At 38.5% G+C, this 24,082-nt stretch overlaps 1 protein-coding gene across 6 annotated transcripts in view; it reads left to right on the top strand.

Moving 5' to 3' along the window:
* The window catches only part of dpr12 (defective proboscis extension response 12), a 725,043-nt gene extending 702,274 nt beyond the window's left edge, over window positions 1-22,769 (top strand). For all 6 annotated transcript variants that reach the window (XM_067775740.1, XM_067775739.1, XM_067775742.1 and 3 more), the window contains one exon: window positions 22,676-22,769. In XM_067775740.1, coding sequence (XP_067631841.1) covers window positions 22,676-22,730 — 55 coding nt within the window. In that variant the 3' untranslated portion in view covers window positions 22,731-22,769. The remainder of the gene's footprint in view (window positions 1-22,675) is intronic.
* Window positions 22,770-24,082: the final 1,313 nt, after the last annotated feature.

Below are 24,082 nucleotides of genomic sequence, written 5' to 3'. Positions count from 1 at the left end.
TGGTATTTCTCTATTATAAAGAAGAATATCGTTGTGGTTGTTCATTAGTCAGTAAGAATGTAGTGATCACAGCTGCGGGATGCATATACGGTTCATACTCGTGTCAAGATTTCATGCACGTTGCACGTAGCCCAACATCTTTATGCGAGCCATTTAGAAAAGTGAAGAGTTTAGCTTATCCAACTATTAATGCAAAGTGCAGAAATGGATGTAATGATATAGCTGGGATAGAACTGGGTAAATCCTTTGAAAATATTGATGGAATGGAACCAATACCACTTTGCGCAAATGAACTTCCGGTGGGCACAAAGATGACAATTAGAGAATGGGCTTCACAATTAATAGAACCAGATGAGTTTACACTCGTAACACATGACGTAACCATAGTAGAACCACAGAAATGTGGGATTCGCCCCTTAGGAATAAAAATGTATTGTGCTATAGGTGGCGAAGAATTCCATGATAGATATGCTGGAGCACCAGGCGTCGAGAATGGACGACTTTGTGCGGTGAAAATATATAATAAGGACCGGAAAAATGCGAAACTTTATATAAACGTAGCTGATCCACAAATTCACAATTTCATAACACAATTGATTCGTATGTGTCGTAAGTGAATTATTACTATATCTCGGCTCCACTACAGATTTATTTCATAAACGTCTCAGCTCACATGAAAATATATAGAATTTAAACTGATATGAGGAATTTTGAAATAAAATAGTGAAGGGAGGTTCCACGAGAAAATGAAATTTGGTGCGAAAAAAATTTATATTATAAAACTGAGTATAGTATGTATACAAAAAAATAAATTTAACCTTTAAACAAATTTATATTTCTTTTATTATTTTGGAAATAAAATGTGGATTTAACTATTTCAATAAGGTTGAAATGGTATGCTCTATCATAAGATTTAGTATGTTTTTGCTGGTATCGTTTGATGTACTTATAGGTGTTTGCATTCTTTTGGTGTGCTCTCGGTTTGAACATTTTTAGTGATTTTTATAACCCTATATGTTTATCTTGTGTTAATTTTATGATCTTAAGGACCGTAGGTAAAATAAAACGCAATATTTTAAATGGCATTGCTTTTTAATTTGTCAATATTTCGGCTTCAATCGGAAGCCATCTTTAGGACTATTGGTAAACACAAATATGTAAAAAGGAACATTAATTTTGAATATATGGTCATTAAAAATTGTTTATGCAACTGGGTATACATATAAACGAAACAAAATTTACACATGTGATAGCGCTTGATCGACGGATCATATATTCAAAAATAAAAGTAAATCAGACATCAATAAGTAACGATGTCTAAGTTCGGATGTAACCGAACTTTTTATACTCAGCGTGAGCTTCAATTTTACATTTCATTTCCGATAAATTACTTTTCTAGATAACGTGGCATCGCCCATTTAAAAAAAATGTCTCCCCATTTCCTCTTACAATAAAATTTGATAAGGAAATATCATTGATTCAAAACTGTTTTTTGCTAAGTTACAGATTATTATTCTAGTCTACCACCCTTTTAAAAATCTTTTATATAAAAGTGGGCGTGGTCTTTTATTGATCCCTTCCATTTTTACAGAAATATAAGGAAAATATGTGTACACAATTTCATTACGATATGTTAATTTTTCTTCCAGTTATGGCTCCCGAAACATAGAAAATTGCTTAGTCATAAAAGGGGCGGTGCCACGCCCATTTTTTTTTTAATTTGAAGTTTTTCCTATTTATTGTTATAAACCCGCTTGGGAAATGAAATACCATTGATATAAAGCTCATTTGTGCAAAGATATAGCTTATTTTATTCGTCCACGACCCTTTTAAAAATCCTTTATATAAAAGTGGGCGTGGTCCTTAACCGATTTCGTTAATTTTTCTTCAAAGCATTCCATATAGTAAAAGCAACCACTTTGCCGAGTTTTTTTTACGATAGGTTTCACGATTTTTGATTTATGATTAATAATATTTGTAAAATTGATTTTATCACAAGTGGACGGTGCCACGCCCATTTAAAAATTTTTTTTACAATTTTTATCAAGAGTCTCTATATCAGTCCACACCTCAAATTTCAATAGATGTAATATTTACTAAATAATCAGGTTTTTTGTGTTTTCCAAAATGTAATATATATAAAATTGGGTGTGGTTATCATCCGGTTTCACTCATTTTCAATACCAATCTATTCTGGGTCTAGATAAGCTCGTGTACCAAATTTGGTGAAGATATCTCAATATTTACTCAAGTTATCGTGTTAATGGACAGACGGACGGACGGACATGGCTCAATCAAATTTTTTTACAATACTGATGATTTTGATATATGGAAGTCTATATCTATCTCGATTCCTTTATACCTGTACAACCAACCGTAATCCAATCAAAGTTAATATACTCTGTGTGCAAAGCATTCATTGTATCTTTACATTGGGCCGCAAAGGCCGTTTTATTTTCCGAAGCGTTGTTCCTAAGTTTAATATTGGACGTGTGGCCGGAAATCCTTGTCTTTACTTTTAATTTGGTTTTCCCCACATACACCTTCTCGCATAAGTGAGACCCTTAACCGTTGCGTGGGATTCAGTATATTACATTGGATTTCTCGTCCTTTATAATTCTGCCCTTTGTATTGCTGTAGGGTAGAGGGGGGAGGCTTCGACAGGTTAAGAGAAAATGATTTTTTTAGAGAAACTAGAATGAGAAATAGATAACATCTTTCATATTTACTGATGCCATGTATGTTTATGACACTTCGGATTTTTGGTTAATATTCCACATGCTTTTTTTTCTAAATTATAATCAAATAACCAAAAACAAAAAATATGACGAAACCTCCCTTTTTTGTGGAGGCTTCGCCAGTCATCTGGGTGGCTTCGACATTGGGTGGCAGGTTTCGACATTGGGTGGGAGGTTTCGACATTTATCAAATATAGCAATTTAACCAACAAAATAAAAAAAGGATGTTGGAAAAAACTCTAAATACGATTTTTAATTCATATTTGATGTTATTTATTTCAATACAGTAACAAATTTTCGAACAAAAACATAAAAAATTTAAGCGAAAAGTAAAGTATAACTGCACTTTTAACGAACATCTAAATTTGAAAAATCAAAGTTAAAAATAAACTTGCTTTGCGCACGTGAAGTTCCTGGTGGATATTCAGTTGTGGGCAATATACTTATTATATCCTGCTTTGGAACCAAGTGTCTGTCTTCTACAATCGGTTCATAGAAATATTGGGTTTTATTTTGATGTCTGAGGAATTTCGCGACGCACGTCGAATTTTCAACTTCCACGACTACACCAGTGTAAAAGAAATTTGTTTTGTCAGTGAACATAATAACAAAAACAAAAACGAATCGTCTAGCCAAGTCATACGTCAATCCATGATAAAGATTTGAACATTTCTTGAGGTAAACCGTTAAGTATTTTTCCTGGGCAGCTGTAAGTACTTGATTGGAAGAAAACTTCGACTGAAAATCTTAACAGTTCCCATATTTGTTTGCTCTTTTGAAATTCGAGATATTAGTGTTATCCGCTTCAAGTTATATTTCCGAGCAGCGCTTGATGGGGTTTCTTTTTTTTTTGTTTTATCTCCAAGATGGCTTTTTTCGTTTTGTCTTCGTTGATGATCTTTTCAGGGAACTTATTTTTGTAGATATTTGGCATCTTGATGGCTGTAAAATATTACTTGCTAAGTAAAAACTTTATCGAAGCCTCCCAAAACATATTGTCGAACCCTCCCCCGTGCACTTATTTCAGATTTTTCGCTCCACAATATACATCTTAGTGTTATTGAAAAAGTCTTTAAAAGCAATAAATCTTAATTTTATTGCAATATTAATGGGCAGAAAACTCATGTTATATGTTCTATATTGTACACTTTACACGCGAATACTTACCAGCAATTTTTACATCAACACTTCTCAAAAATAAAAAATCTCGTCTTCTTACTATCGCCGTTGAACAAGCACTGAATAGCTTTTATGACAGCGTCACACTCAATTTGGTTACTGTTTATTGGTGGAATAAGAACAATGGCAGTAATAACGGCAGCCAAATTTGAAAAAGTCGAAGCCTCCCCCTTCTACCCTAAATATGTATGTCTCAATGTATTGTTGTATATGAACGCTATTTTGACGTTTTCTTTGTCATCGGATTTATGACTTCTTGATCCTGTCTGCTATTTTTGCGACATACGTAGGTTATAGGTTTGTGGATTTTGTTATTTGCTTCTTCGGTTTCTCATTCATTACGTGATCTGGTATAGAAATTTCGGACCAGTTTATTAACCAATCTATTTGGAAACTTATTTTCCTGTAGAGTTTTTTTGGTGATAGTAATATTCTTATTGCGACACATTCAGTCGCTGATGAAGCTTTTGGTGGTATTTAATATTGTACTTTTTTCATGTTTTGAATAAAAGTTAATTAGTCTTCCCGAAGCTGTGGGTTTTCTGTACCAGTCAATATATAACTTTTTCCTTCTCCTGTTGGTTAACTTGTCTAAGTAAGGTAGTTGACAATCTTTCTCCACGTCTATAGTAAATTTAATACTTCTGCTGCAAATAAGTCATCTACTTATTTTGTAAGTAGGCGTGGTTTGCTAGTAGCTCCCGTCTCGAATTTTGTTAGCACACTTAAACACTTTAAATGAAAATCGGTTTGGATGTATACAATCAGATAAGATAAAGTAACTTACAACGAAAATACTAGTAAAAAATATCGTTAGCCTTTTTGCTAGACAGGGAAATATTTTTGGTACCCCGGTGTCCCATATGCATGAAAGGGTTAAAAATACGGTCATATTGTACACGTGTCACTTAACCTATGCGAACTTAATATCACAATTCAACTGTAAAAATACAGAAACAAGCATTTAAATACAATTAAAATTTCCTTTGGAAAAAATAGAATATTCGCGCTAATTTCATTTCGCTTCAATAAACATAAAAACCTTGAATTTGTTATTTTGGTATATCAAAAGCTTTTTGTTTAACTGATTAATGTATTACACTTGACGCATTAAACATAAGAAAAAAAAAACAAGTAAGGAAGTCTAAGTTCGGGTGAAACCGAGCACGACATACCCAGCTGTACATTTGAAATGTGTTGGTTTGTTTTGCGTGCTTAACCGTCCTGTGCGTAGATGGGTACCCGGGTACCTTTTTCATATTCAAAAGACATTTTTAAATAATGTACAAATAGAAACGATTTCAAATTTTGTGGCATCGTATGGGAATAAATTTTATACAAAAAGGAGAGACAATTTTTTCAAATATATTTTCATAAAGATGGTTTTTTATTAAATTAGTTTTCTTTTACTAGTTCTCATAGCTGGAATACCCAGGTACCACTCTTAGTTCTCAAGTTTTTTCGTAATCTACAAATGGAAACAAGTTAAGATTTTGTAGCAACCTATGGGAATAAATTTTATACAAAAAGGAGAGACAATTTTTTCAAATATATTTTCATAAAGATGGTTTTTTAATAAATTAGTTTTTTATTACTAAAATTAGGTTTTTATTACTAGTTCTCATTGCTTGGATACCCAGGTACCACTAGTAGTTCTCACGTATGAACTGCCCTGTGGTACCCGGGTACCCAGCCACATGAACTAAGAAGAAAAATTATTAATGACCAGGACGGTTAATACTGTCAAAAGTCTGCGCAATAATACATATATGTACATATGGTTCTACTCTAAACTAATTTTTCTTCGAGTTATGGCTCCCAAAGCATAGAAAATTACTTAGACATAAAAGGCGCGGTATCACGTGGATCTCAACCAAACGGGCGGTGGCACCAACACATTAAGGCAACATACACTCCAGATGTATGCCTAAAAATCATAAGCCAAAAAAGGGAATACTCATTACATTTTTCAATTAGAAGAAATTTTTTCTAATATCGCACTCGGCAGTGCTTTGCAAGCACTCCGATTGTATTTATGCCATGAAAAGCTCTCAGTGAAAACTTTTCTGCCTCACAGATGCCGTTCGGAGTCGGCATAAAACAAGTACGTCCCGTCCCGCCAATTTGTAGGAAAAATTAAAAAGGAGAACGATGCAAATTTGAAGATAAGCTCGGCCTAAAATCTCTTCGGAGGTTATCGCGCCTTACATTTATTTTATTTTATCATTATATTGGGTTTTGTTAGAATTTTCATTGGGGTGACACTTTACATTGCGTGTACCAAGCTTAGTGCCTTATCTGCTCAGCGTGGATGAAGGATTCTAATACAAGTTTGTATTGTATGCCACTTGACCCAAGACAGCTGTCACACCTTATGGTGATGAGACACTGCTGATGAAATCCCCCACTTAGGTCCTAAACCAATTATGACAGATTGGCCTACCTAGATTGAAACCTTCTCACATTAGCTCACCACCAAATGGATTCTCAGTGGATATCCGGAGAAAACTTGACCACAAGCTACCAGAAAGGGTGAGCTTGAACTGCATGCAAAAGAATCGCCCTAGTCAAATGCTGACGCTTGCCGGTCAGAAGCTTTCCTCACATCACGTAGAATTTTACACAACCACATGAAAAGTTTGTGTTTATGTTCTTTACGTTTGTGGAAACTTTTTACTTTTCATCCACTCTCTTTCTCTCATCCGTTTTCATTGCATAACACCATGTTACTGCGTACTTAAATTGCATTGCAGTAAATTCAAGGAGTAAAGTTCAGCGTTGTAGTGGCATAACATCTTTTATTATACTCAGCTGACAGAGTATATTAATGTTTTTCACATAACGGTACACCTTAACGGCATAAATTAATCGAGATAAATATAGACTTCTATATATCTATATGATCTGGGCGAAAAAAGAAATTAATTTAGCCGTGTACGTCCGTCCGTCTGTCCGTAAATAAAATCTGGTATGTAAGTTCTTGGGTACTCATCTCAGATCGCTATTTAAAATGAACGAAATCGGACTATAAGCGATATCGAAAATTTCGAAAAACCGAAATAATGCGATATTCATTACCAAAGACGGATAAAGCGATGCAACTTGGTAGAAGGGTTGACCCTATGGCGCAGAATAGAAAATCAGTAAAATTGTTGACAGTGGGCGTGGCACCGTCCACTTTTAAAAGAAGGTAATTTAAAAGTGTTTCAAGCTTTTAGTTGGCATCTGGGTATGTAATGTTCGGTTACACCCGAACTTAGCCTTCCTTACTTGTTTTACTCTGTTTTGTTGTATATATTTTGTATTCATATTTACTACTAGCAGCAACTCTCTAATTCTCTCTTCAATTTTATCGCCATTACAATAATATCAATATATCAATAATATTAATAATAACATGAGAACAATTTCTATGCACGTTTTCCCGTACCCTTCTACATTGAGGTGGGATGAGGTATGTGAGGCAATGGAATTGGATATTAATGGTTTTTATTCCATTAGAGGGAACCTTTTTTATAAGCTTTTATTTAGTTTCACTTGGCTGTTGTCTGTAATCAAATATTGCAAGTTAAATTTGATACACTTTCCGGTTTCCGATTGAGCTGAAATTTTGCACGCATGTATAACTCCGATGACAATGCCATATTACGATAATTCGACAAATTAATCGATGACAGAGTTATCGGTAAATATTCATGCTCACCTTGGCATAAAAGCCTAAGTTCTCAAGAACGCAGGTAACTTCGCTTTGTTTGTGTATACAACGAACGTAGAAGTTAGGCTGTTATCGCTAAATGTTGCATACATTTCCGCGCACTTGATTTCGTTTTACAGATTTTTGGCCGTGGAATTTTAGCTAAGCGAAAGTTGGAAATTTATTTTAAAACAGAATTAACCCACAGAGCAGAGATCTGCAATGAGTAGTTGTAAACTGAACGCGACATAGGCAAAGTCACAATAAAATATGATTTTAAGTTAGTTAACACTATTTGACACAATTTTATATGTGCTATCTGTCAAAAATGCTTCTACTAACTTAGTCACATTTTATTTCGATTACGAATATGCCACAATATATTCGGATCATGATATAAATAAAATTAAAGAAAAAAAACTTTTTTAAAAATAAAATTTTATTATTGGTTAATAAAATTAACTAAAAAGTAAAAAAATGAAATTAAAGAAAAAAAAACTTTTTTAAAGATAAGCTTTTATTATTGGTTAATAAAATTATCTAAAAGGTAATAAATAAATTGACTGTAAAGGAAATATAACACTTTATAAATACATTGTAACCTTTAACGATAATTAGGCTTCTTCGTCTGCGACAAAAAAATTCCATATTGTACATAATTATATATTTTTAACATTAAAACTTTACACCTAAACTATTAGATCCTACAGTTTATATCACAGTCCTAATTGTTCTAATAAAAACGTGTTAAATTTTGATGATATAAGTAAAAACATTTAGGACCTCCTTTTCTTGATCTCAACAATGTAACACGGACTGTGATATAAACTGTAGGATCTAATAGTTTAGGTGTAAAGTTTTAATGTTAAATGGAATTGTGCAATATGGAATTTTTTTGTCGCAGACGAAGAAGCCTAATTATCGGTAAAGGTTACAATGAATTTATAAAGTGTTATATTTCTTTACAGTCAATTAATTTTTTACTTTTTAGATAATTTTATTATCCAATAATAAAAGTTCATTTTTAAAAAAGTTTTTTTTTTCTTTAATTTTATTATTTTGGAAAAGTTAGTAACATTAAGAAATGATGGCAGGCATAATTGCAAATATTTTGTTACTTCCCATATCATAGCTCTCTAATGAATCCTTAAATATTTAAATTTTAACAGATCTTAAAATTTTTAGCACAATATTTCTGGAATTAATATCGATATTATCTTAAAAGAGTTTACAAATACGAGTTCTGAAACTAATACCAAGTTAAGTTGAGAATGATCGGGCTAGTCCGTGAGAACTTCACATAGAATAAATGATCCATTTTGTGACAAGAAATTTGTCTATCAACCAACCAGAGAAAACCCATCCAAAACCAGAACCTGTGATAGAGAAACTCCGTCCTCTTGGCTTATGCTAGAAGCTTTCTAGAACCTATTCTACTTGCTGCATCTAGATATTATATCTGAATAACTCCTTACAGCTGGAGCCTTAGCTTGGCAAGCGTTGCGCACGAGCGCAAACCGTGTTTGAACGTTTCCACCTCAACTTACCCGCACTTACTACATCTGCTATAACTGACCAAAGCTTATTTAAAGGCATGTGAGACCAGAAGACAGCATCCAATCAGAATACCAATCACGTAAGTAAATGTGATGTTGTAAGACCTACACATAATTTTTGACAGCTCGAGCTTGGGTCCACACCTTCCCCGCTTGTTCGACCATGTGCAACCCTTCTTCCAGTGTATATACTCTTTTGGTTACGGCTATTACTTTCGTCTGAATAATATCTCTGTGATCTGGGAGCTTGAAGGATCTTTTTATTTCCGAATCAGCGCAGCGTACCGCAGACCTGAGCCTAGTTGCTGTTATAAACGCATGTTCTTTTCCAAGAGGTGTGCAGGTCGAATGTGCAGAATGGCATATAGTGCAGCCATCGGGGTTGTTTTGCCTTCCTAAATGATAAGCATTGATAGCCCTCTAATTTGTTAAGGTAGCTTATTTTTTGTGTTTCTTTTCATCAAACAAGAACCACAGGATTGGCTTAACAAACGCGGTAGATACCCAATGAGAAAAAGAAGGCGAAAACCCCACGTATACTTCAGCGTTTAACATGCATAAAGTTCCGTCGAGGCCTTCTTCACTCTCTTCTCCACGTTGAGCTTTCGAAACAACTTACTGTCTGCAATGATTCCTTGATATTTTGTGCAAGGTTTCTTCAGCAGAGTCACCCCTACTGGCACTTTGTACCTCTTAGTAAACAAGACCATATCCCTTTTATCTGCTTTGGCTGTCAACCCAACATTAGATGCCCAGGTAAGTATAACCCGAAGCGCCCGATCCATCAAAGAGTTGGCTGATGAGCAGCCTCCACAGCAGAGGCGGTAAAGTTTTGTATTGTAAACTAATCTTCCTGCAATTTAACATGCAGGCGATCCATAGGATTATGGTTTTGGCCTCATAAAATCCCCATTACGAAGAATTCTCCTTCTATTTGTTAAGACCATCCATAAACACCGATTTAGAGACATAATTTAAAGGCCCGGCAATATCTAATAATACTCCTTAGTCATACTCCTTATGTTCCTGGGCTTTTCAATATTTACTACCAACCTATTCAGCGCCATGTTGTATTTTGGGGAGCAGTTTGTTATCCATGTTGCAGTTTATATACACATTTATCAGCCTGTAATTGTTTTTGAGTAGAAAAGGGCTGTGGTGTTTCGGATACTTTTGACTGATTTTCTCCGCCTATGGTAGGAAAACTGCACCGGCAGTACTCCAAGAGTGGAGTACATAATTCATTTTACATTCATTTTCTCGTCGCTTTTATCTTTGTGAATGCAAATGATTACATAAACATGCGAGTATACTGCATACATACATACACACATTTCATAAAATAACACAAACATTGAAAGCTGGCGCAAATATGCGGTAGTTTATTAATATATGTATTAGGGTGGGTCGATTTGTATGTACGAAAGTTAACGGATATCGTGCCATCGATTTTTCGTAGGAGTTGGGATCAGGAAAAAAGTTCCACTACGCATACCCAAAAAAATAATTTTCGAGCCTGCGAAATTTAATTTTTTTGATTTTTTTTCGACTTTGATTTTTAAGGTTTTTTTCATCACTTACTAAAAAAATTTTCATTTGATTGTAAAATTTTCATGTATACCCTGTCCGACCCAAAATATCCAGGCGATAACAGTATTTTCAAAAAAAAAGCAAATTTTTTAGTATGTCATGAAAAAACCTTAAAATCAAAGTCGAAAAAAACTCAAAAAAAAAAAAATGAAATTTTCCATGCTCGAAAATTATTTTTTTGGGTATGCGTAGTGGAACTTTTTTTCCTGAGCCCTAATCTTATCCAAAAATCGATGGCGCGATATCGATTAACTTTCGTCCATACAAATAGACACACCCTAATATGTAAATATGTTTATGCTGACATTAGGGTTAGTTTAGGCTAGGTAAGTCACGCATTGATCTTGGAAGTATTTTTCAGAGAGTTTTCGCCTCGTCCTCTCAAAGGCTGGTCAGCTGAGCTTAAAGTGACCAGACACCTCGTCGACCTCCAAACAACTAGAGTTGTCTAGAATATATAGGCGCACCACATGGATCTCCACAGCCTTGACTTAACTTCAATAACCATTGAAAGATGATATTTTTTAAATTCCAAAGCTTAACAAAGGGCCAGAAAGACTTCGGTTATCACGGCGTTTTCTTAGCTGTGCCGAACAGAGATCAAATGATCAATGAAATTTCAAAGTCTACACTAGCAGGCACTTTAGCATCAGCCTCATAGTTGTCAGATATATTCGTATGCTCCTGCACCCAGATAAGTTTTAACAAACAGTAGTTAGATACCACTGCAAGGGAGGTTAAGCAATCTCTCGCAGTCTTGGAACTTACGGTGGCTGAGCTAATTGATTTGATAGCCGCTTGAGAATCTCAGTAGATGTTAAATCTTCTGACAGTGACTGCGGTGGATAACATACCACCTATCCCATCCTTTATGATTACAGACTTCCGTCAGGTACATTCCGCAGTGATTGTTCAACTTAATATCCAGCTTATATGTAGTTCATAGCAGTATACTTCAACCCCAAACTCTTCTGTTCTGCGTGGACTCATCGGTGAATAGGCTTACCAGACTCTCGTACCCATATCCATTCCCCCAATCGATTCCGCACTTCAAAAAATAGTATTAAATATGGCAAAAGAAGCGAAAGCTGACACACAGATAGATGCCAAAAGGTTTGAACTGTGACCATCTTAAGTGTAGGAAGGAATAATCTTGTTTTAACTGGGATAGGTGATATTTTCTAATATTTCAAATTAATATATATATACACAAATATATATACAAATAATCACTTTCCGAAAAATGTCCGCTTTCTTACGAACTTCATTACAGAATATTCTGTATTGCATGTGAGCGCAACCTCTCTGCCTTCCCCAAACCAATTGATAACAACACTTAGCCGTATTGAATCCTATATATTTAGCAAGCGAGACACAAGCAATCACACATTCCTTACGGAAGGAGAGGGTTGGGTGACCCAAAAGGTTTAACGTGGTCACATCAAGGTAGTCGGACTAGTACCATAATGGTGACGTATCAGCTCAATGTTCGGCAAAGGACCAAGACAACATCTATGAAATGCACAAAGGCATCATGGAATCTCCTTATCGCTACAAGCAGAAGAAGAAGAAAAAAAAACTTACACTGGGGACAGCTTTGATGTAATTTCGCCAGATCAATATAGCAAACAGCATAAAAAATCTCAATATACAAGAAAGATTAAAAACTGTTTGAACTCATGGTTTACGCCAATGGAGTAATAAATTTTTAGCAAACCCTTTTCTGGGTGGGTATTCAAATGAAAAATTTGATAGTATTATAATTTGAACATTCGAGATTTTTTGCTAAGCTCCTGATTGCTGTAGATTAGGTTTAGAGAGCGTGCGTGGAAATTGACTACATTACCTTCTTTAGAGGGAAGCTGTTGGTATACGGCATTGGAGAAATACATATGGCAATAACCTTTAATAAGACCCTTAGGTACACGCACTGCAGATGTGTGAAGCTTGAGAAGGAAGCTACTCCATTTCCTATCCACCATCGACATTAGGACTTTAAGATATAGCGAGTGTAGCAAGTGCGTTGCCCCAAACTCATATTCCTCGTAAGGAGCTGCCCGCCTCGGAACCTCTCCTGGCCATGTTAACTGCAAAGTCATTTATAGACGCAAGCGAGACTGGATACGTTCACATGGCATCCGACTTTATTACGTTGGGATATAGTGACTTTAAGGCAGTTTGAATGTCGAAAAAGTTCGTTATATTGATGTTTGGGGTTGTAACATTTTGTAGCAATCTGACTGCTCTCTATATGGCAGATACCTACGCCTGGAATTCACTGCATGAATAAGGGACACGGTACGATTAATTTACATTCATGTTTTTATGAGTAAATTCCAGCTCCGGCATGCTTTTTAATTTTAGCGCCGTCTATGTAGATTGTTATCCCCTACTGGGCCTTCACCCCATTCCTCATTTGAAGGGAAACTTATGTTCTGCACCTGGAAGTCCAAAACTAACGTGATGTGGTCGTTAGTTAAGTTGTGATTCCATTTAAACGTTCATTTGTCATGTCATCTTATATCGTCCTGTAGAGCCCCTTTCGCGGGCCATGCGGGCTATACGAACACTTGTCGAGGCTTCAAATGAAAAATTACGTTGAACGCTTCCTGAGTTACGCTGCTCACTGCTCCTGATATTCGTAGGTTTGCTAGACTTTTGCAACTTCCCAACCCCATGTTATTAGATTTTCTTTTCTAGCAGTTTTCACCACACAAGGGCTTCATACGTTAGTTTAGGTTGGACGAATGCGCCTTGAATGATATGCGGTGACAGTTCCCAGTCCCTGCCGATAGCATTTTTGCAAGTGTTGTACGCTACCGGAGCTTTCTTTGATCTCAGGTGAAGGTAATAAATTAAGGTGTTCAATAAATTGGGTTCTCTCAGCCTGAACCTGCTGTTGTTGCGTCAACAGTGCTTCGCGCCATTCAAGAATGGGTGCAACCACTAGTAGTTTCAACAGGTGTGGATCACTGGAAAGTTACTATTATATGCGTAGATCTCACATTGCATCTGAAAAGAAGGTTGTTGTCATTTGGGGACACATCACATGCAGGACATATATAAGGTGTGTTGGGGTTGATACTGGACCAGCACGAGTCTGACCTTCTACAGTGTCCAGAAAGAAATTGGGCTAGTGTAGCTCGTGTTTCTTTTTGTAGTCTGCTTTCTTCTACTGCAAGGGTTGGATAATATATATTGATAACTGGACGCGACTTATTGAAGGTGTTTACCGATGGTTCTGTGTGAGTTAGGCCTCCTTGTGTTTTTCTGGATCAAATGTCTACGCAAGCAGCTGCCAGATCTCATCACGCTTACGGAGATGTTTCCTTATGCCTCATGGAGGCGGGGTTAGATCAATCAGTTGTTCGCATTGTTGTGTCGTTATGCTCTTTAATGTTGAGCTCCTTTGCCTCACTCTGCCTGAACCTCGATAACTTGAATTGTTTGCATTAAGTTAAAACTGAAATTTATTTATTTCCTTGAAACCTACAATGCCCATTCGAAGCGATTGCGAGTTTTCATGATTTGCCCTAGAAAAGTATGTACAGATGGTTTACATTTTATTGACACCACCTGCATTATTACTTTTCTACTTTCATAAAATCCTTAGTTATAATTTTCGCGTATTTATTTTTCCATCATCTGAGCAATTTAAATGACCTTCAGCGCATCGAGGAAAATATTGACCACATTTAAGCATAGGGTGTAGATTTAAGTGTTTTTGTGGGAAATTACATTCAAATGCATACACAGAATACTTGTCAAAATATTTGTTCATACATATGTAAGTATAGGTAAATAGAAAAGAAATGCATTTGCGTCTATTTGCAAAATCACGTTGTCACATTTTATTTGTTTTTCCCGCATCAATGTTCATTGTGCTTTGCATGTGTAACTACTGTTTCTCGCTCTCTACATATTAACATCCTGTTCACCTGCCAGTTTCCGCTTCCGTTTTCCGTTTTTGTTCCATATAAACACATTTGACACACACGCTGCACAGCGATTGTTAAGTGCTATTGTTGTAAGTTTAGTGAATTTTCTTTCACCTCTCATTTGGAGGATATCGTCACAGCGATTTGCATTCTGTCAAACGATTTACATTACAGCCATCAACATGCTTTCTTACATATCGAACTAGATATTATTACTTGTACAAAGATGCTTAAGGATTCAGAAGCATACTGTTTTTTTAAATGAGTTTTGGATTACAAAATATTATTGGTATCAATACTAAAAGAATTAGTGAATGGGTCATGATAAAAAATAAAAAAATAATCTGTTATTAATTTGTGGTTGGTATTTAGAAATGATTTCTCGAAGGCAGCTTGTACTTGGCATAGCTCTCATCGAGGGGAAAGCTGTCTTGGCTAAGCTCGTAAAGATTTGGTGTTCGCGACGCGGAAATGGAAGGAACAATGCGAGCTGCAGTAATGGTAGACGTCGAGTGGAAGAATAAGCAGGCATTTACTCTGGCACAAGCAGGGGACTGTAAGAGTCTATTAGAAGAGGAATGTTGCAATGGTCGATTAGTCGCAGTTGCGAAGCTATGGCAAGCAAAGGAAAGGCATTAAGGAATGAAAAAAAGGAAAGTAATGCAGAGGAAAGGAAAGATCAAAAGTCAATACAGAAGTCGGAACTGAAACCGGAGGGTGTGTTTTTAATTTGTTAGCGTAGTGTTATCGACGAGTTATTAATGAGATATCGATTTTTTATGGAAGTGCTATAAACTTCCTTTCGACGAGCTATTGATTTAAAAAGTGTTTCGATTAATTATCGATATGTTTCGAAAAGTTACCGATTTTTTTTCGGAAATTTATGAATTTGTTATCGGCGTCTTACCGAGATTAGATTTTTATCAAAAAAATATAGATTCGTTGTCTAAAAGTTACCTATAAATTATAGATTTTACTATCAAAATTTTTCCGATTTGTTATCGTAGTGCGGCCAACTTGTCAACGGCCTTTACACAATAGAGAGATTGCGTATTTTACAAAAAAGAGATAGGAGAGTAAACAAAAAGGAAGATACAAAAGACATAGCCAATAGCTTTCTACTTTGTTAAAAATAAGTAAAATTAGTATAACGAACGGTGCAAATGGTTGTGTTTCTTTTGGTTTTGGTTTTGTTTTTGTTTAATTTATTAATTTTAATTTATGTACATAATTTAAGTATATGACACTACCAATCACAGGTGTGTACATGGATTTTGTGCATAATTGTAAGATAAGTTTTTAATTTCTTTAATTTTAATTAATTACTTTTTGTTGTTTTTTCAATAAAGTTTAGTTTTGTCCTTGAGGAAGCAAAGGAATTTAGCGAAACTTGCACCTTACACCTATTAGATCCCTTAGCCTACGCATAATCACAAATATTTTATCGATTTGTTATTGCAAAGTAATACAATTTTTATTTGGAGTTTGTCGATTTTGTTATTTAAAAGTTATCGATAAATTATAGAAAAGTTTTGGGTAGAGTAATATGAAGTTATCTTTTGTTATCGAAAAGACAGACATATGTTAACAGAGTTTTACAAATTTGTCATCGATGTGATATTGATTTGCCATCGAAAGGTTATCGATAAGTTATCTAAGAGTTATCGCTATCAAAATTATCTCTATTATATTCGGAATGTTGCCACTATGTTATAAATAGGTGTGTTATCGACGTCACTTAGATTTATTACGAAACAATTTCCTATAAAACATCAATACAAAATCTATTACACACTTGAAACTCGTCGATAATAATCCGATAAGCAATCAATAAGAAGTCGAGCACTCGAAAATTGATAGCTCGAAAATAATTTCGTTTTCGACAACAAGCCGATTATAAAACAATAACTTGTTGTTGTTGTTGGTGTTGTTGTTGAAGTGCTTCGCCCCATCCAATAGGTGTAACCGATCACAGATTGTCATCAAGATCCTTTAATGGGAGTCCAAGCAAACTTGCTGTTTCAACAGGGGAGGGCCATAATGAGAGGGGTGTTAGAGGCGTTGGTTCCACACTACAATTGAAGAAATGGTTGGTGTTATGTGGGGACACATTGCAAGCAGGGCATACATTTTGTATGCCGGGGTTGATTCTGGATAGGTAAGAGTTTAACCTGTTACAATATCCAGATCGAAGTTAAGCTAGAGTGACTCGCGTTTCCCTACGTAGGGTGTGTTCCCCCTCTGCTAGTTCTAAGTATTTTTCTTCAAGTACTGGATTCGCCGGACAATTCCTGGCATAGAGGTCGGACGCCTGCCTGTGGATATCACTGAGCAACTGCTTTTTTGCTTCATACGTCTGTGTTCTCAGGTGCCGTATTTCCTCGTAATGCTTACGGAGATGACCCTTTAAGCCGCTGCACGATATAGCCTCATCACTCAGGTGTCTGTTGGGATGCCCAGGTTTTTATTTCTTCCAGTGAGTAACCTTTAGGCTTGGAGATCATAATGAGGACGCGTAGCATGCAACCGTCGGGCCAATTTCTTTGTAAGTGGTAATGAGCGTTTCTTTATCTTTACCCCAAGTGCTGCCCACAAGAGATTTGAAGATTTTCTTCAAAATGTAGATCCTGATCGAACGTCATACCCAAGATTTTAGGGTGTAAGACAATCGGTAGCGTGGTTTAATCGACGTTGGCATTCAATATGGTCGACATTTGGCGCGTCCAAGTTATAAATAAGGTCGACCATGATTTGGTCGGTGACAATGTCAGGTTTCGCGAGGCGAAGAAACTGGAGAGATCAGGGAGATAGCTGTTAATTTTGTTACAAAACTCATCGATCTGTGGGCCTGGCCCTGTGGCTATTATTGTGCAGTCATCGGCGTAGGAAACAATAGGGACTCCTTTTGGGGGTGAAGGTAGCTTTGATATGTAGAAGTTAAACAAAAGTGGGGATAGGACACCACCCTGGGTACACCTAGTTTAATTCTTCTTGGTTTGGATGTCACGTTCCTGAATTGCACCGATGCTTGCCGACCAGACAGATAATTTCCCGTCTACCTTTTGAAACTTGGGAGAAAGGGAGACTCTTCCCGGTATTGCAGTAAAGTGCCGTGGTTGATCGTATCAAAAGCTTTTGACAGGGCTATCGCAACGATTACTGTCCTATGGTGGGAATTTTGGTTTAATCCGAAATTTATCTGAGTTTTAATGGCATTTAGCGCTGTGGTAGTGCTATGTAATTTTCGAAAGCCATGCTGATGATTGGCAAGTTGCAAATTTTCATTAAAACAGGGAAGCAGAATAGCTTCAGGTGTCTTGGCTACTGGCGATAGGGGAGATATCGGATGATAAAAATCTCCTATATTAGCTGGTTTCCCAGGCTTTAGTAGCGGAACCTCCTTGGCCATTTTCCATTTTTCGGGGCTGACGAAGGTGAAAGGGACATGTAGAAGACATGCTCTAGATAATTAAATCCATCTTTGCCTAGGTTTTTAAGCATCAGCATAGCTGTGCCGTATGGGTCCACTGCTTTAGATGATTTAGCATGAACAATGGCATTGTAAACCTCTTTGGCGGTGATGGTAATTTGAGGCGCGCTGTATTTATGCTTGCGTGTGCGTCTGTTGGCCCGCCGTATAACTTTGTGAACTGTAGAATGCATTACATATTGTCTGCAAAAGGCGCTCGCGCATTTTTTTGCATCCGACAGCTATTTTTCGCCAAAGGCGATGGAGACTTTGTCATTGTGCTTAGACGGATTCGATAGTGACTTTACAGGTGACCGCTGGGATGTAGATGTTGATGATTTCTAAGTTTCCATCGCCTGACTTGACAGATATGCCATGACGTTCTAGGACACAGCCCCTGCGGCCGATCTCTGAATCGAGTAGATTATATTGTACTGAGTGGTGGATGATAAACGCGAGATGGCACTCGCACGATCTTTTCTGTGGACGTTATGCCTAGAGCAGGTCTGCAGAGCAGATCATGCAGTGAGCTTGGTCTCTTGAATCGCAGCAATGCGGTTGTTATGCCACTTTATGAAAACAACTATCTGCGTGATCTTCCCAGTTAATCCCTTACAGTTTAACTGCAGAATTCTGAAGTACATCGGGGGAGACGTCATCACTTTAGGGGTAAGTAACGGGTGACTACGCCTGAGTTGAGGGAGGCCAGGACGCAATTGCTGTTGTTGCCCTGGGATAGGACGTCCTGGGTCAGCATTGGGGTATCCGGTGTAGTTGGGTTTGCGGCCTGGCAGCATGTCGCGATGAAACCCGTCGGGTTGGCTGCCGTCGCAGAGACCAGAGCATCTAGGAAAGTGGCACCGTCCAAGACCGGAGCTGAATTGGGCAGATGCCGCAAACATGACTGATGCTCGGCATTGCTACCGACTCTACTACGGAGATTGTAGTTATGAGTAGTAGCGGCCATATGAGTCGGTGGCGCCATGGGGCGACGATGACGTCGGGTTTTGGGATCCAGCCCAGAACAACCTATCTGATGCAACCATCCAGTGGCGGATTTGAATATTCGCCGCCCCTAGGCAATAATTATTTCCCACACTTACGTTCACAATAATAATATTTAACATAATGATGGCGATTTTCAGTGCTTTATTACAGTGTAGTTTGTTATTAATGAAATAAATAACCAAATCAAGAAAATCGAAATTTGCATAAATGAGGCATTTAACCGTAACTTTTTTCCAAACATTCCTCATTTAAATGTCTCTGTGTCTTGATTTTTCTGCTGCAAACTCGCAATTGATATCATCACAATCGATAGATAATAACAATTCTGAGCATTCGGTTGTCTTCGCCCAATGAAGATCTAATGTAGTTTTTCGTTTGTTTTGAAACATAAAACGCTCCCTCTGTGCTACAATTTGCAATAGAAATTGGAACAAGCATACGCAGCGCAATGTCAACATTAGGATAAGAAATCTGCAAATGATCCTGTCCCAGCATTTTCAACAGTTCCAACGGAGAATAAATTGAAATATTCTTTTCGAGGCAGTATGCCTTGACAAAGGCTATTTCATATCCCCAAAATTTCCTCAAGAATTTGGGTGTAGTAGTTACTCAATATGGTGGATATCTTACTCAGTGTTTTTTATTCCAGAATCGTTGAAATAGAGAGAGCTTTCTCTTCATACAGATCGAATTCTTCACGAGCATCAGAAAGAACTTTGAATAGTCCGTTGAACAAAGTGATCATTTCGGAAATAGTCGTATTCACAGTTTGTTATTTCTTGCTCACCGCTTTGAATGACGTTAATAAGAAGCTCCACAAACCTTGCATGAATGCAGTCTCCAAAAGTTCCAGTTGAAATGAATTAGGTTAGTTTAGGTTGAATTAGCCGTTTCACAAGGACCTCACATATACTGAATGAGACCGCAGTGTTACCAGAAGTTTGTTTTAACGATCAAACTGGAAAATCCTATCAAAAACCAGGACCTATGTTATAAAATAACTCTGCTCCTTTCTAGAACTTAAGCCACTTGCTGCTTCTAGGTCTGGCAGCTGTATAACTCCTAATAACTGGAGTCTTAGCCTGACAAGCGCAGGGAACGAGCATAAAACGTACTCGGTCGCTTCATCCTCCAACCACCACTTCCTACATCTGCTTTCACTGACCAAGCCTAACTTAAAGGCATGTGTCGCAAGAAGGCAGTATCCATTCAGAATACCCGTCATGAGTCTACAGTCCTTTTTTTAATGATAGAAGCAACTTTATTAGTCTAAGTTTGTAAGACCTACACATAATTTTCGGCACTTTATAGCCCCGTGAATTAAACCACGCCTTTTCCGCTTGGTCGATCATTTGCACCTCCCGTTTTCTCTTAATCTCACCCAGTCTAATTGGGACGTCTACGGAACAAGCTTCAAGGGATGCGCCCTTTTTAGCTAGTTCATCTGCTTTTTCATTCCCATCTATTCCCATATGCCCTAGGACCGAATATAGATGTATGTTTCTCCCTGTCTCGATTATCTCCAGAGACTGCTTCCACTCTAACACGCATTTAGATGCTATGCTATGAGAGATTATTGCCTTAATTGTTGCTTGACTGTCAATATAAAAGTTAACACGGTTGCAGTTTAAGCTATTCTCTTGCAGTGTTTCTACTACTTGGACTGTGGCTAATATTTCCAATTGGAAAACGCTACAGTAATCTGGCAGCATGAAGGATCTGTTTATTTCCGGATCAGCATAGTATACCGCAGACCCTATTCCTTCCACTACTTTGGAACCATCTGTTTACAAATGTATCGCTTCGTCCGCCATTTGAACACACTTGCGCCAACCACCCACCTATATTGTGGCCTTAAGACCTCCATCGAAGCGCAGATAGGGAATCAGGTAGTCTGTTCGTCCTGTGATTGATGACGCTATACTGCTATGGCCGTATGGTCGGCGCTCAAGCTGCCCCGAGGCACTGAGCCTGGTTGCAGTTGTTAACGCTATGTTCTTTGCTTCCAGTTCTACAGGGAGTGAATTATTTTACGACTGCTATGCGGAATAATAATTTACAGCTTCATTCTAATTTCGAAATACAAAAAACAGTATGAATTATTTATTATAATATACATACAAAAATAATATTTTAAGTGGAGCAAAATCCGAATGCACTTTTTTTTTTTTTTTGTTTTTTTCAAAAATTAATTGGGCGGAATTTTCTGCCCCTAAATTTTTCCGCCCTAGTCTCTGGCCTATGTTGCCTATATGGTAAATCCGGAACTGACAAGTGTGTGATCGTCCTAAAAAGATTCTCTTCTGGCATACGCAGCATACGGACTTCTTAGAATGGACACGAATACAAACAAAAAGGAGGGTAGAAGTGACGGCGAAGGTGGTCATGGTGCGTGGGACGCGACAGGTGCGGAGAGCGCTCCGAAGCAGGTCGCTGGCAGCCGGGAAAGCTCCAGGCGGATCAAAAGGGTTGATCAGACGGATCAGCGCAGGGGTTTTGGTTTCAAACCCCATAGGTACGGTTAGTTCCCGTAGTGGAGGGGTGTCGAAACCGACACCCAATGCAGGCCCACATGGGGCTGTGACTGGGAAAGTTAGAGGTCCGGCGAATGCGACTGACCAGCCCAGTACCAGTAAGGAAGCCCTGTCGCGAGGAGCTCTCCCAACGGGAGCCCTGGGGTCTAACCCTGGGCCAGGAGCATCGTAGCTTGCGACGACCACACACCGGTGTCGAACGATGCGGGTGAGCAGCAGGGTCTGGGGGCTAGGAAGCGGCTAAGGTCGGATGAGCTGAATGCCCCAACGATAAAAAGGGCCCGAGGAGGTGGGGACGCAATTGCGCTTAGCGAAATCGCTAAACGAGCGGGCTCCATCACGCTCGCGGTCCTGGATAGGAATAGGGAGGATAGTGCCATCTCCCGAGAGGAGTGGCCGTGGGTCGCCAGCGCCATATAAGCGGCCTATATGACCGTTTTTATGGAGAGCCCAGATCCGCCGCCGTGATTCGAATACTCGGGGTGGTATCATGGATTTAGACTGATTACTTGTGCTGACGAGCGGTCGGCCTGTATCTTTAAGAAAATAATTTCTTTGGTTAGGGAGGTCTGGAGGGGAGCCAGACTCGAGGTCGTGGAACGAAGGGATCTCCCCCTTCGACCGAGGGCTCGAGTGTGATTGCCTGCCGGGCCCTCTCAGCCGGAGAAAATACTGGAGTTGATGCGTTATTGCAACCCGAACCTTCCGACGCATAACGAGGGTGAATCCGCCAAGGATGGGGTGCAGAAGAAGAAGAGTTGTGTTGATGGAAATCCGTCAAATCAATTTTCAGCGCTCTAAGGCAGATATAGTCCTTGTCCAGGAGCCGTGGCTGAGTAGTAACGGCGGAAAAATTTCTGGATTAAGTACGGGAAAATTCAACACCTTGGTGCATGGGGAGGCAGGTAGTCCTAGATCCTGTGTGCTTATTAAAAAGGAATTTAAATCTTTTATTCTCTCTAATTGCAGCAATGCTGACGTAACCACGGTCTGCCTCGAGCGTATATGCCCCATGGGGACGTAACGGGACCACCACCTGTGATACTGGGCGAAATCACCGCTGAAGTAAGGCGGAGAGGCGTTGGCATAATCATAGGTGCCGATGCTAATGCACACCATAGCATATGGGGTAGCTCGGATACGAACACCAGAGGTGAGTCTTTATTTACTTTTATTGTAGATGAGGGACTTTGTATGTGTAATAGGGGGAATGACCCGACTTTTATTATTGCGGTAAGGGAGGAGGTCCTTGACCTCACCCTGATTAGCAGAGAACTGGAAGATCGGATATCTGGCTGGAGGGTTCTCAACGAGCACTCCTTCTCTGATCACCGATATATTCAGTTTTCGGTGAACAAAGAACGTCCCGGTAAAATATCATTTAGGAAACCCAAAAGTAGCAATTGGGACTTGTATTGTAGGAAACTGGGAGAGCTATTGCCTGAGGCGCCTATCTTTTCTTCGGACCTGTTCGAACATGAGATAGACGGTTTGGTGGAAAACTTCACCTCGGCAAGCAATAGCGCCTTTCAATTGTCCTGCTATTTGAAAACTTACAGGGGGAAGGGCAAGCCGCCCTGGTGGTCTGATTCTTTTGACGACCTAAGAGTGTCCAGTAGGCGGCTCTTTAACAGAGCCAGGAGGAATAAATTACCTTCGGCCTGGGAGCTCTAAAAGGTGAGTCTGGGGATTTATAAATATGAAATAAGGATAGCCAAGCGAGATTCATGGCGAAGCTTCTGCGAAAACTTAGAAGGCTGCAACGAATCCGCGAGGCTTAGAAAAATACTCTCTAGGAATTCCGCCCCTCGGGGCAACTGAGAGATGATGGTGGGGACTGGTTGATGAGTAGCGAGGAGTCCCTAAAGCTTTAAGTGGACAATCATTATCCCGATGTCCCAATTGGGCAGGGATCTCCGCTTGCATGATCGGCGGTCGCTGGTCATGCAGAAATGCCTACCATTCCTCTACGGGAAAGTCAAATATCCTGGGCTATAAGTTCGTTAAAGCCCTATAAGTCACTCGGCCCGGATGGCATCATTCCTGCGCAACTTCAAAAGAATTTAGGGATTTCCTGCCACTGGTTGGTCATCATCTACACGAACTGCATCAGGCCTAACTATATCCCTAAGTCGTGGCTAAAGTCAGTCAAGAGCTAAATGTAAGCCGCAAGTTTAAGTTGGCTGATCACTGCAGTGTATTCCAAGCGGAAGTTGCTGCGATTAAGGATGCGGTGGATGAAATGCTATCCAGTGCTACTACGGTTAGGGAATTTAATATCTATTCTGATAGCCATGCGGCTATAAAGGCCTTGAGCTCAACTACAGTGCAATCGAGGGTGGTCTGGTAATGCCTGATCTCGCCTGAGATTGCATG

This window comes from Eurosta solidaginis, chromosome 3, assembly GCF_040869045.1.
Source record: "Eurosta solidaginis isolate ZX-2024a chromosome 3, ASM4086904v1, whole genome shotgun sequence".
NCBI lineage: Eukaryota > Metazoa > Arthropoda > Insecta > Diptera > Tephritidae > Eurosta > Eurosta solidaginis.
Note: the sequence above shows the minus strand (reverse complement) of the source record. Positions and strands in the feature narration are given on the sequence as shown.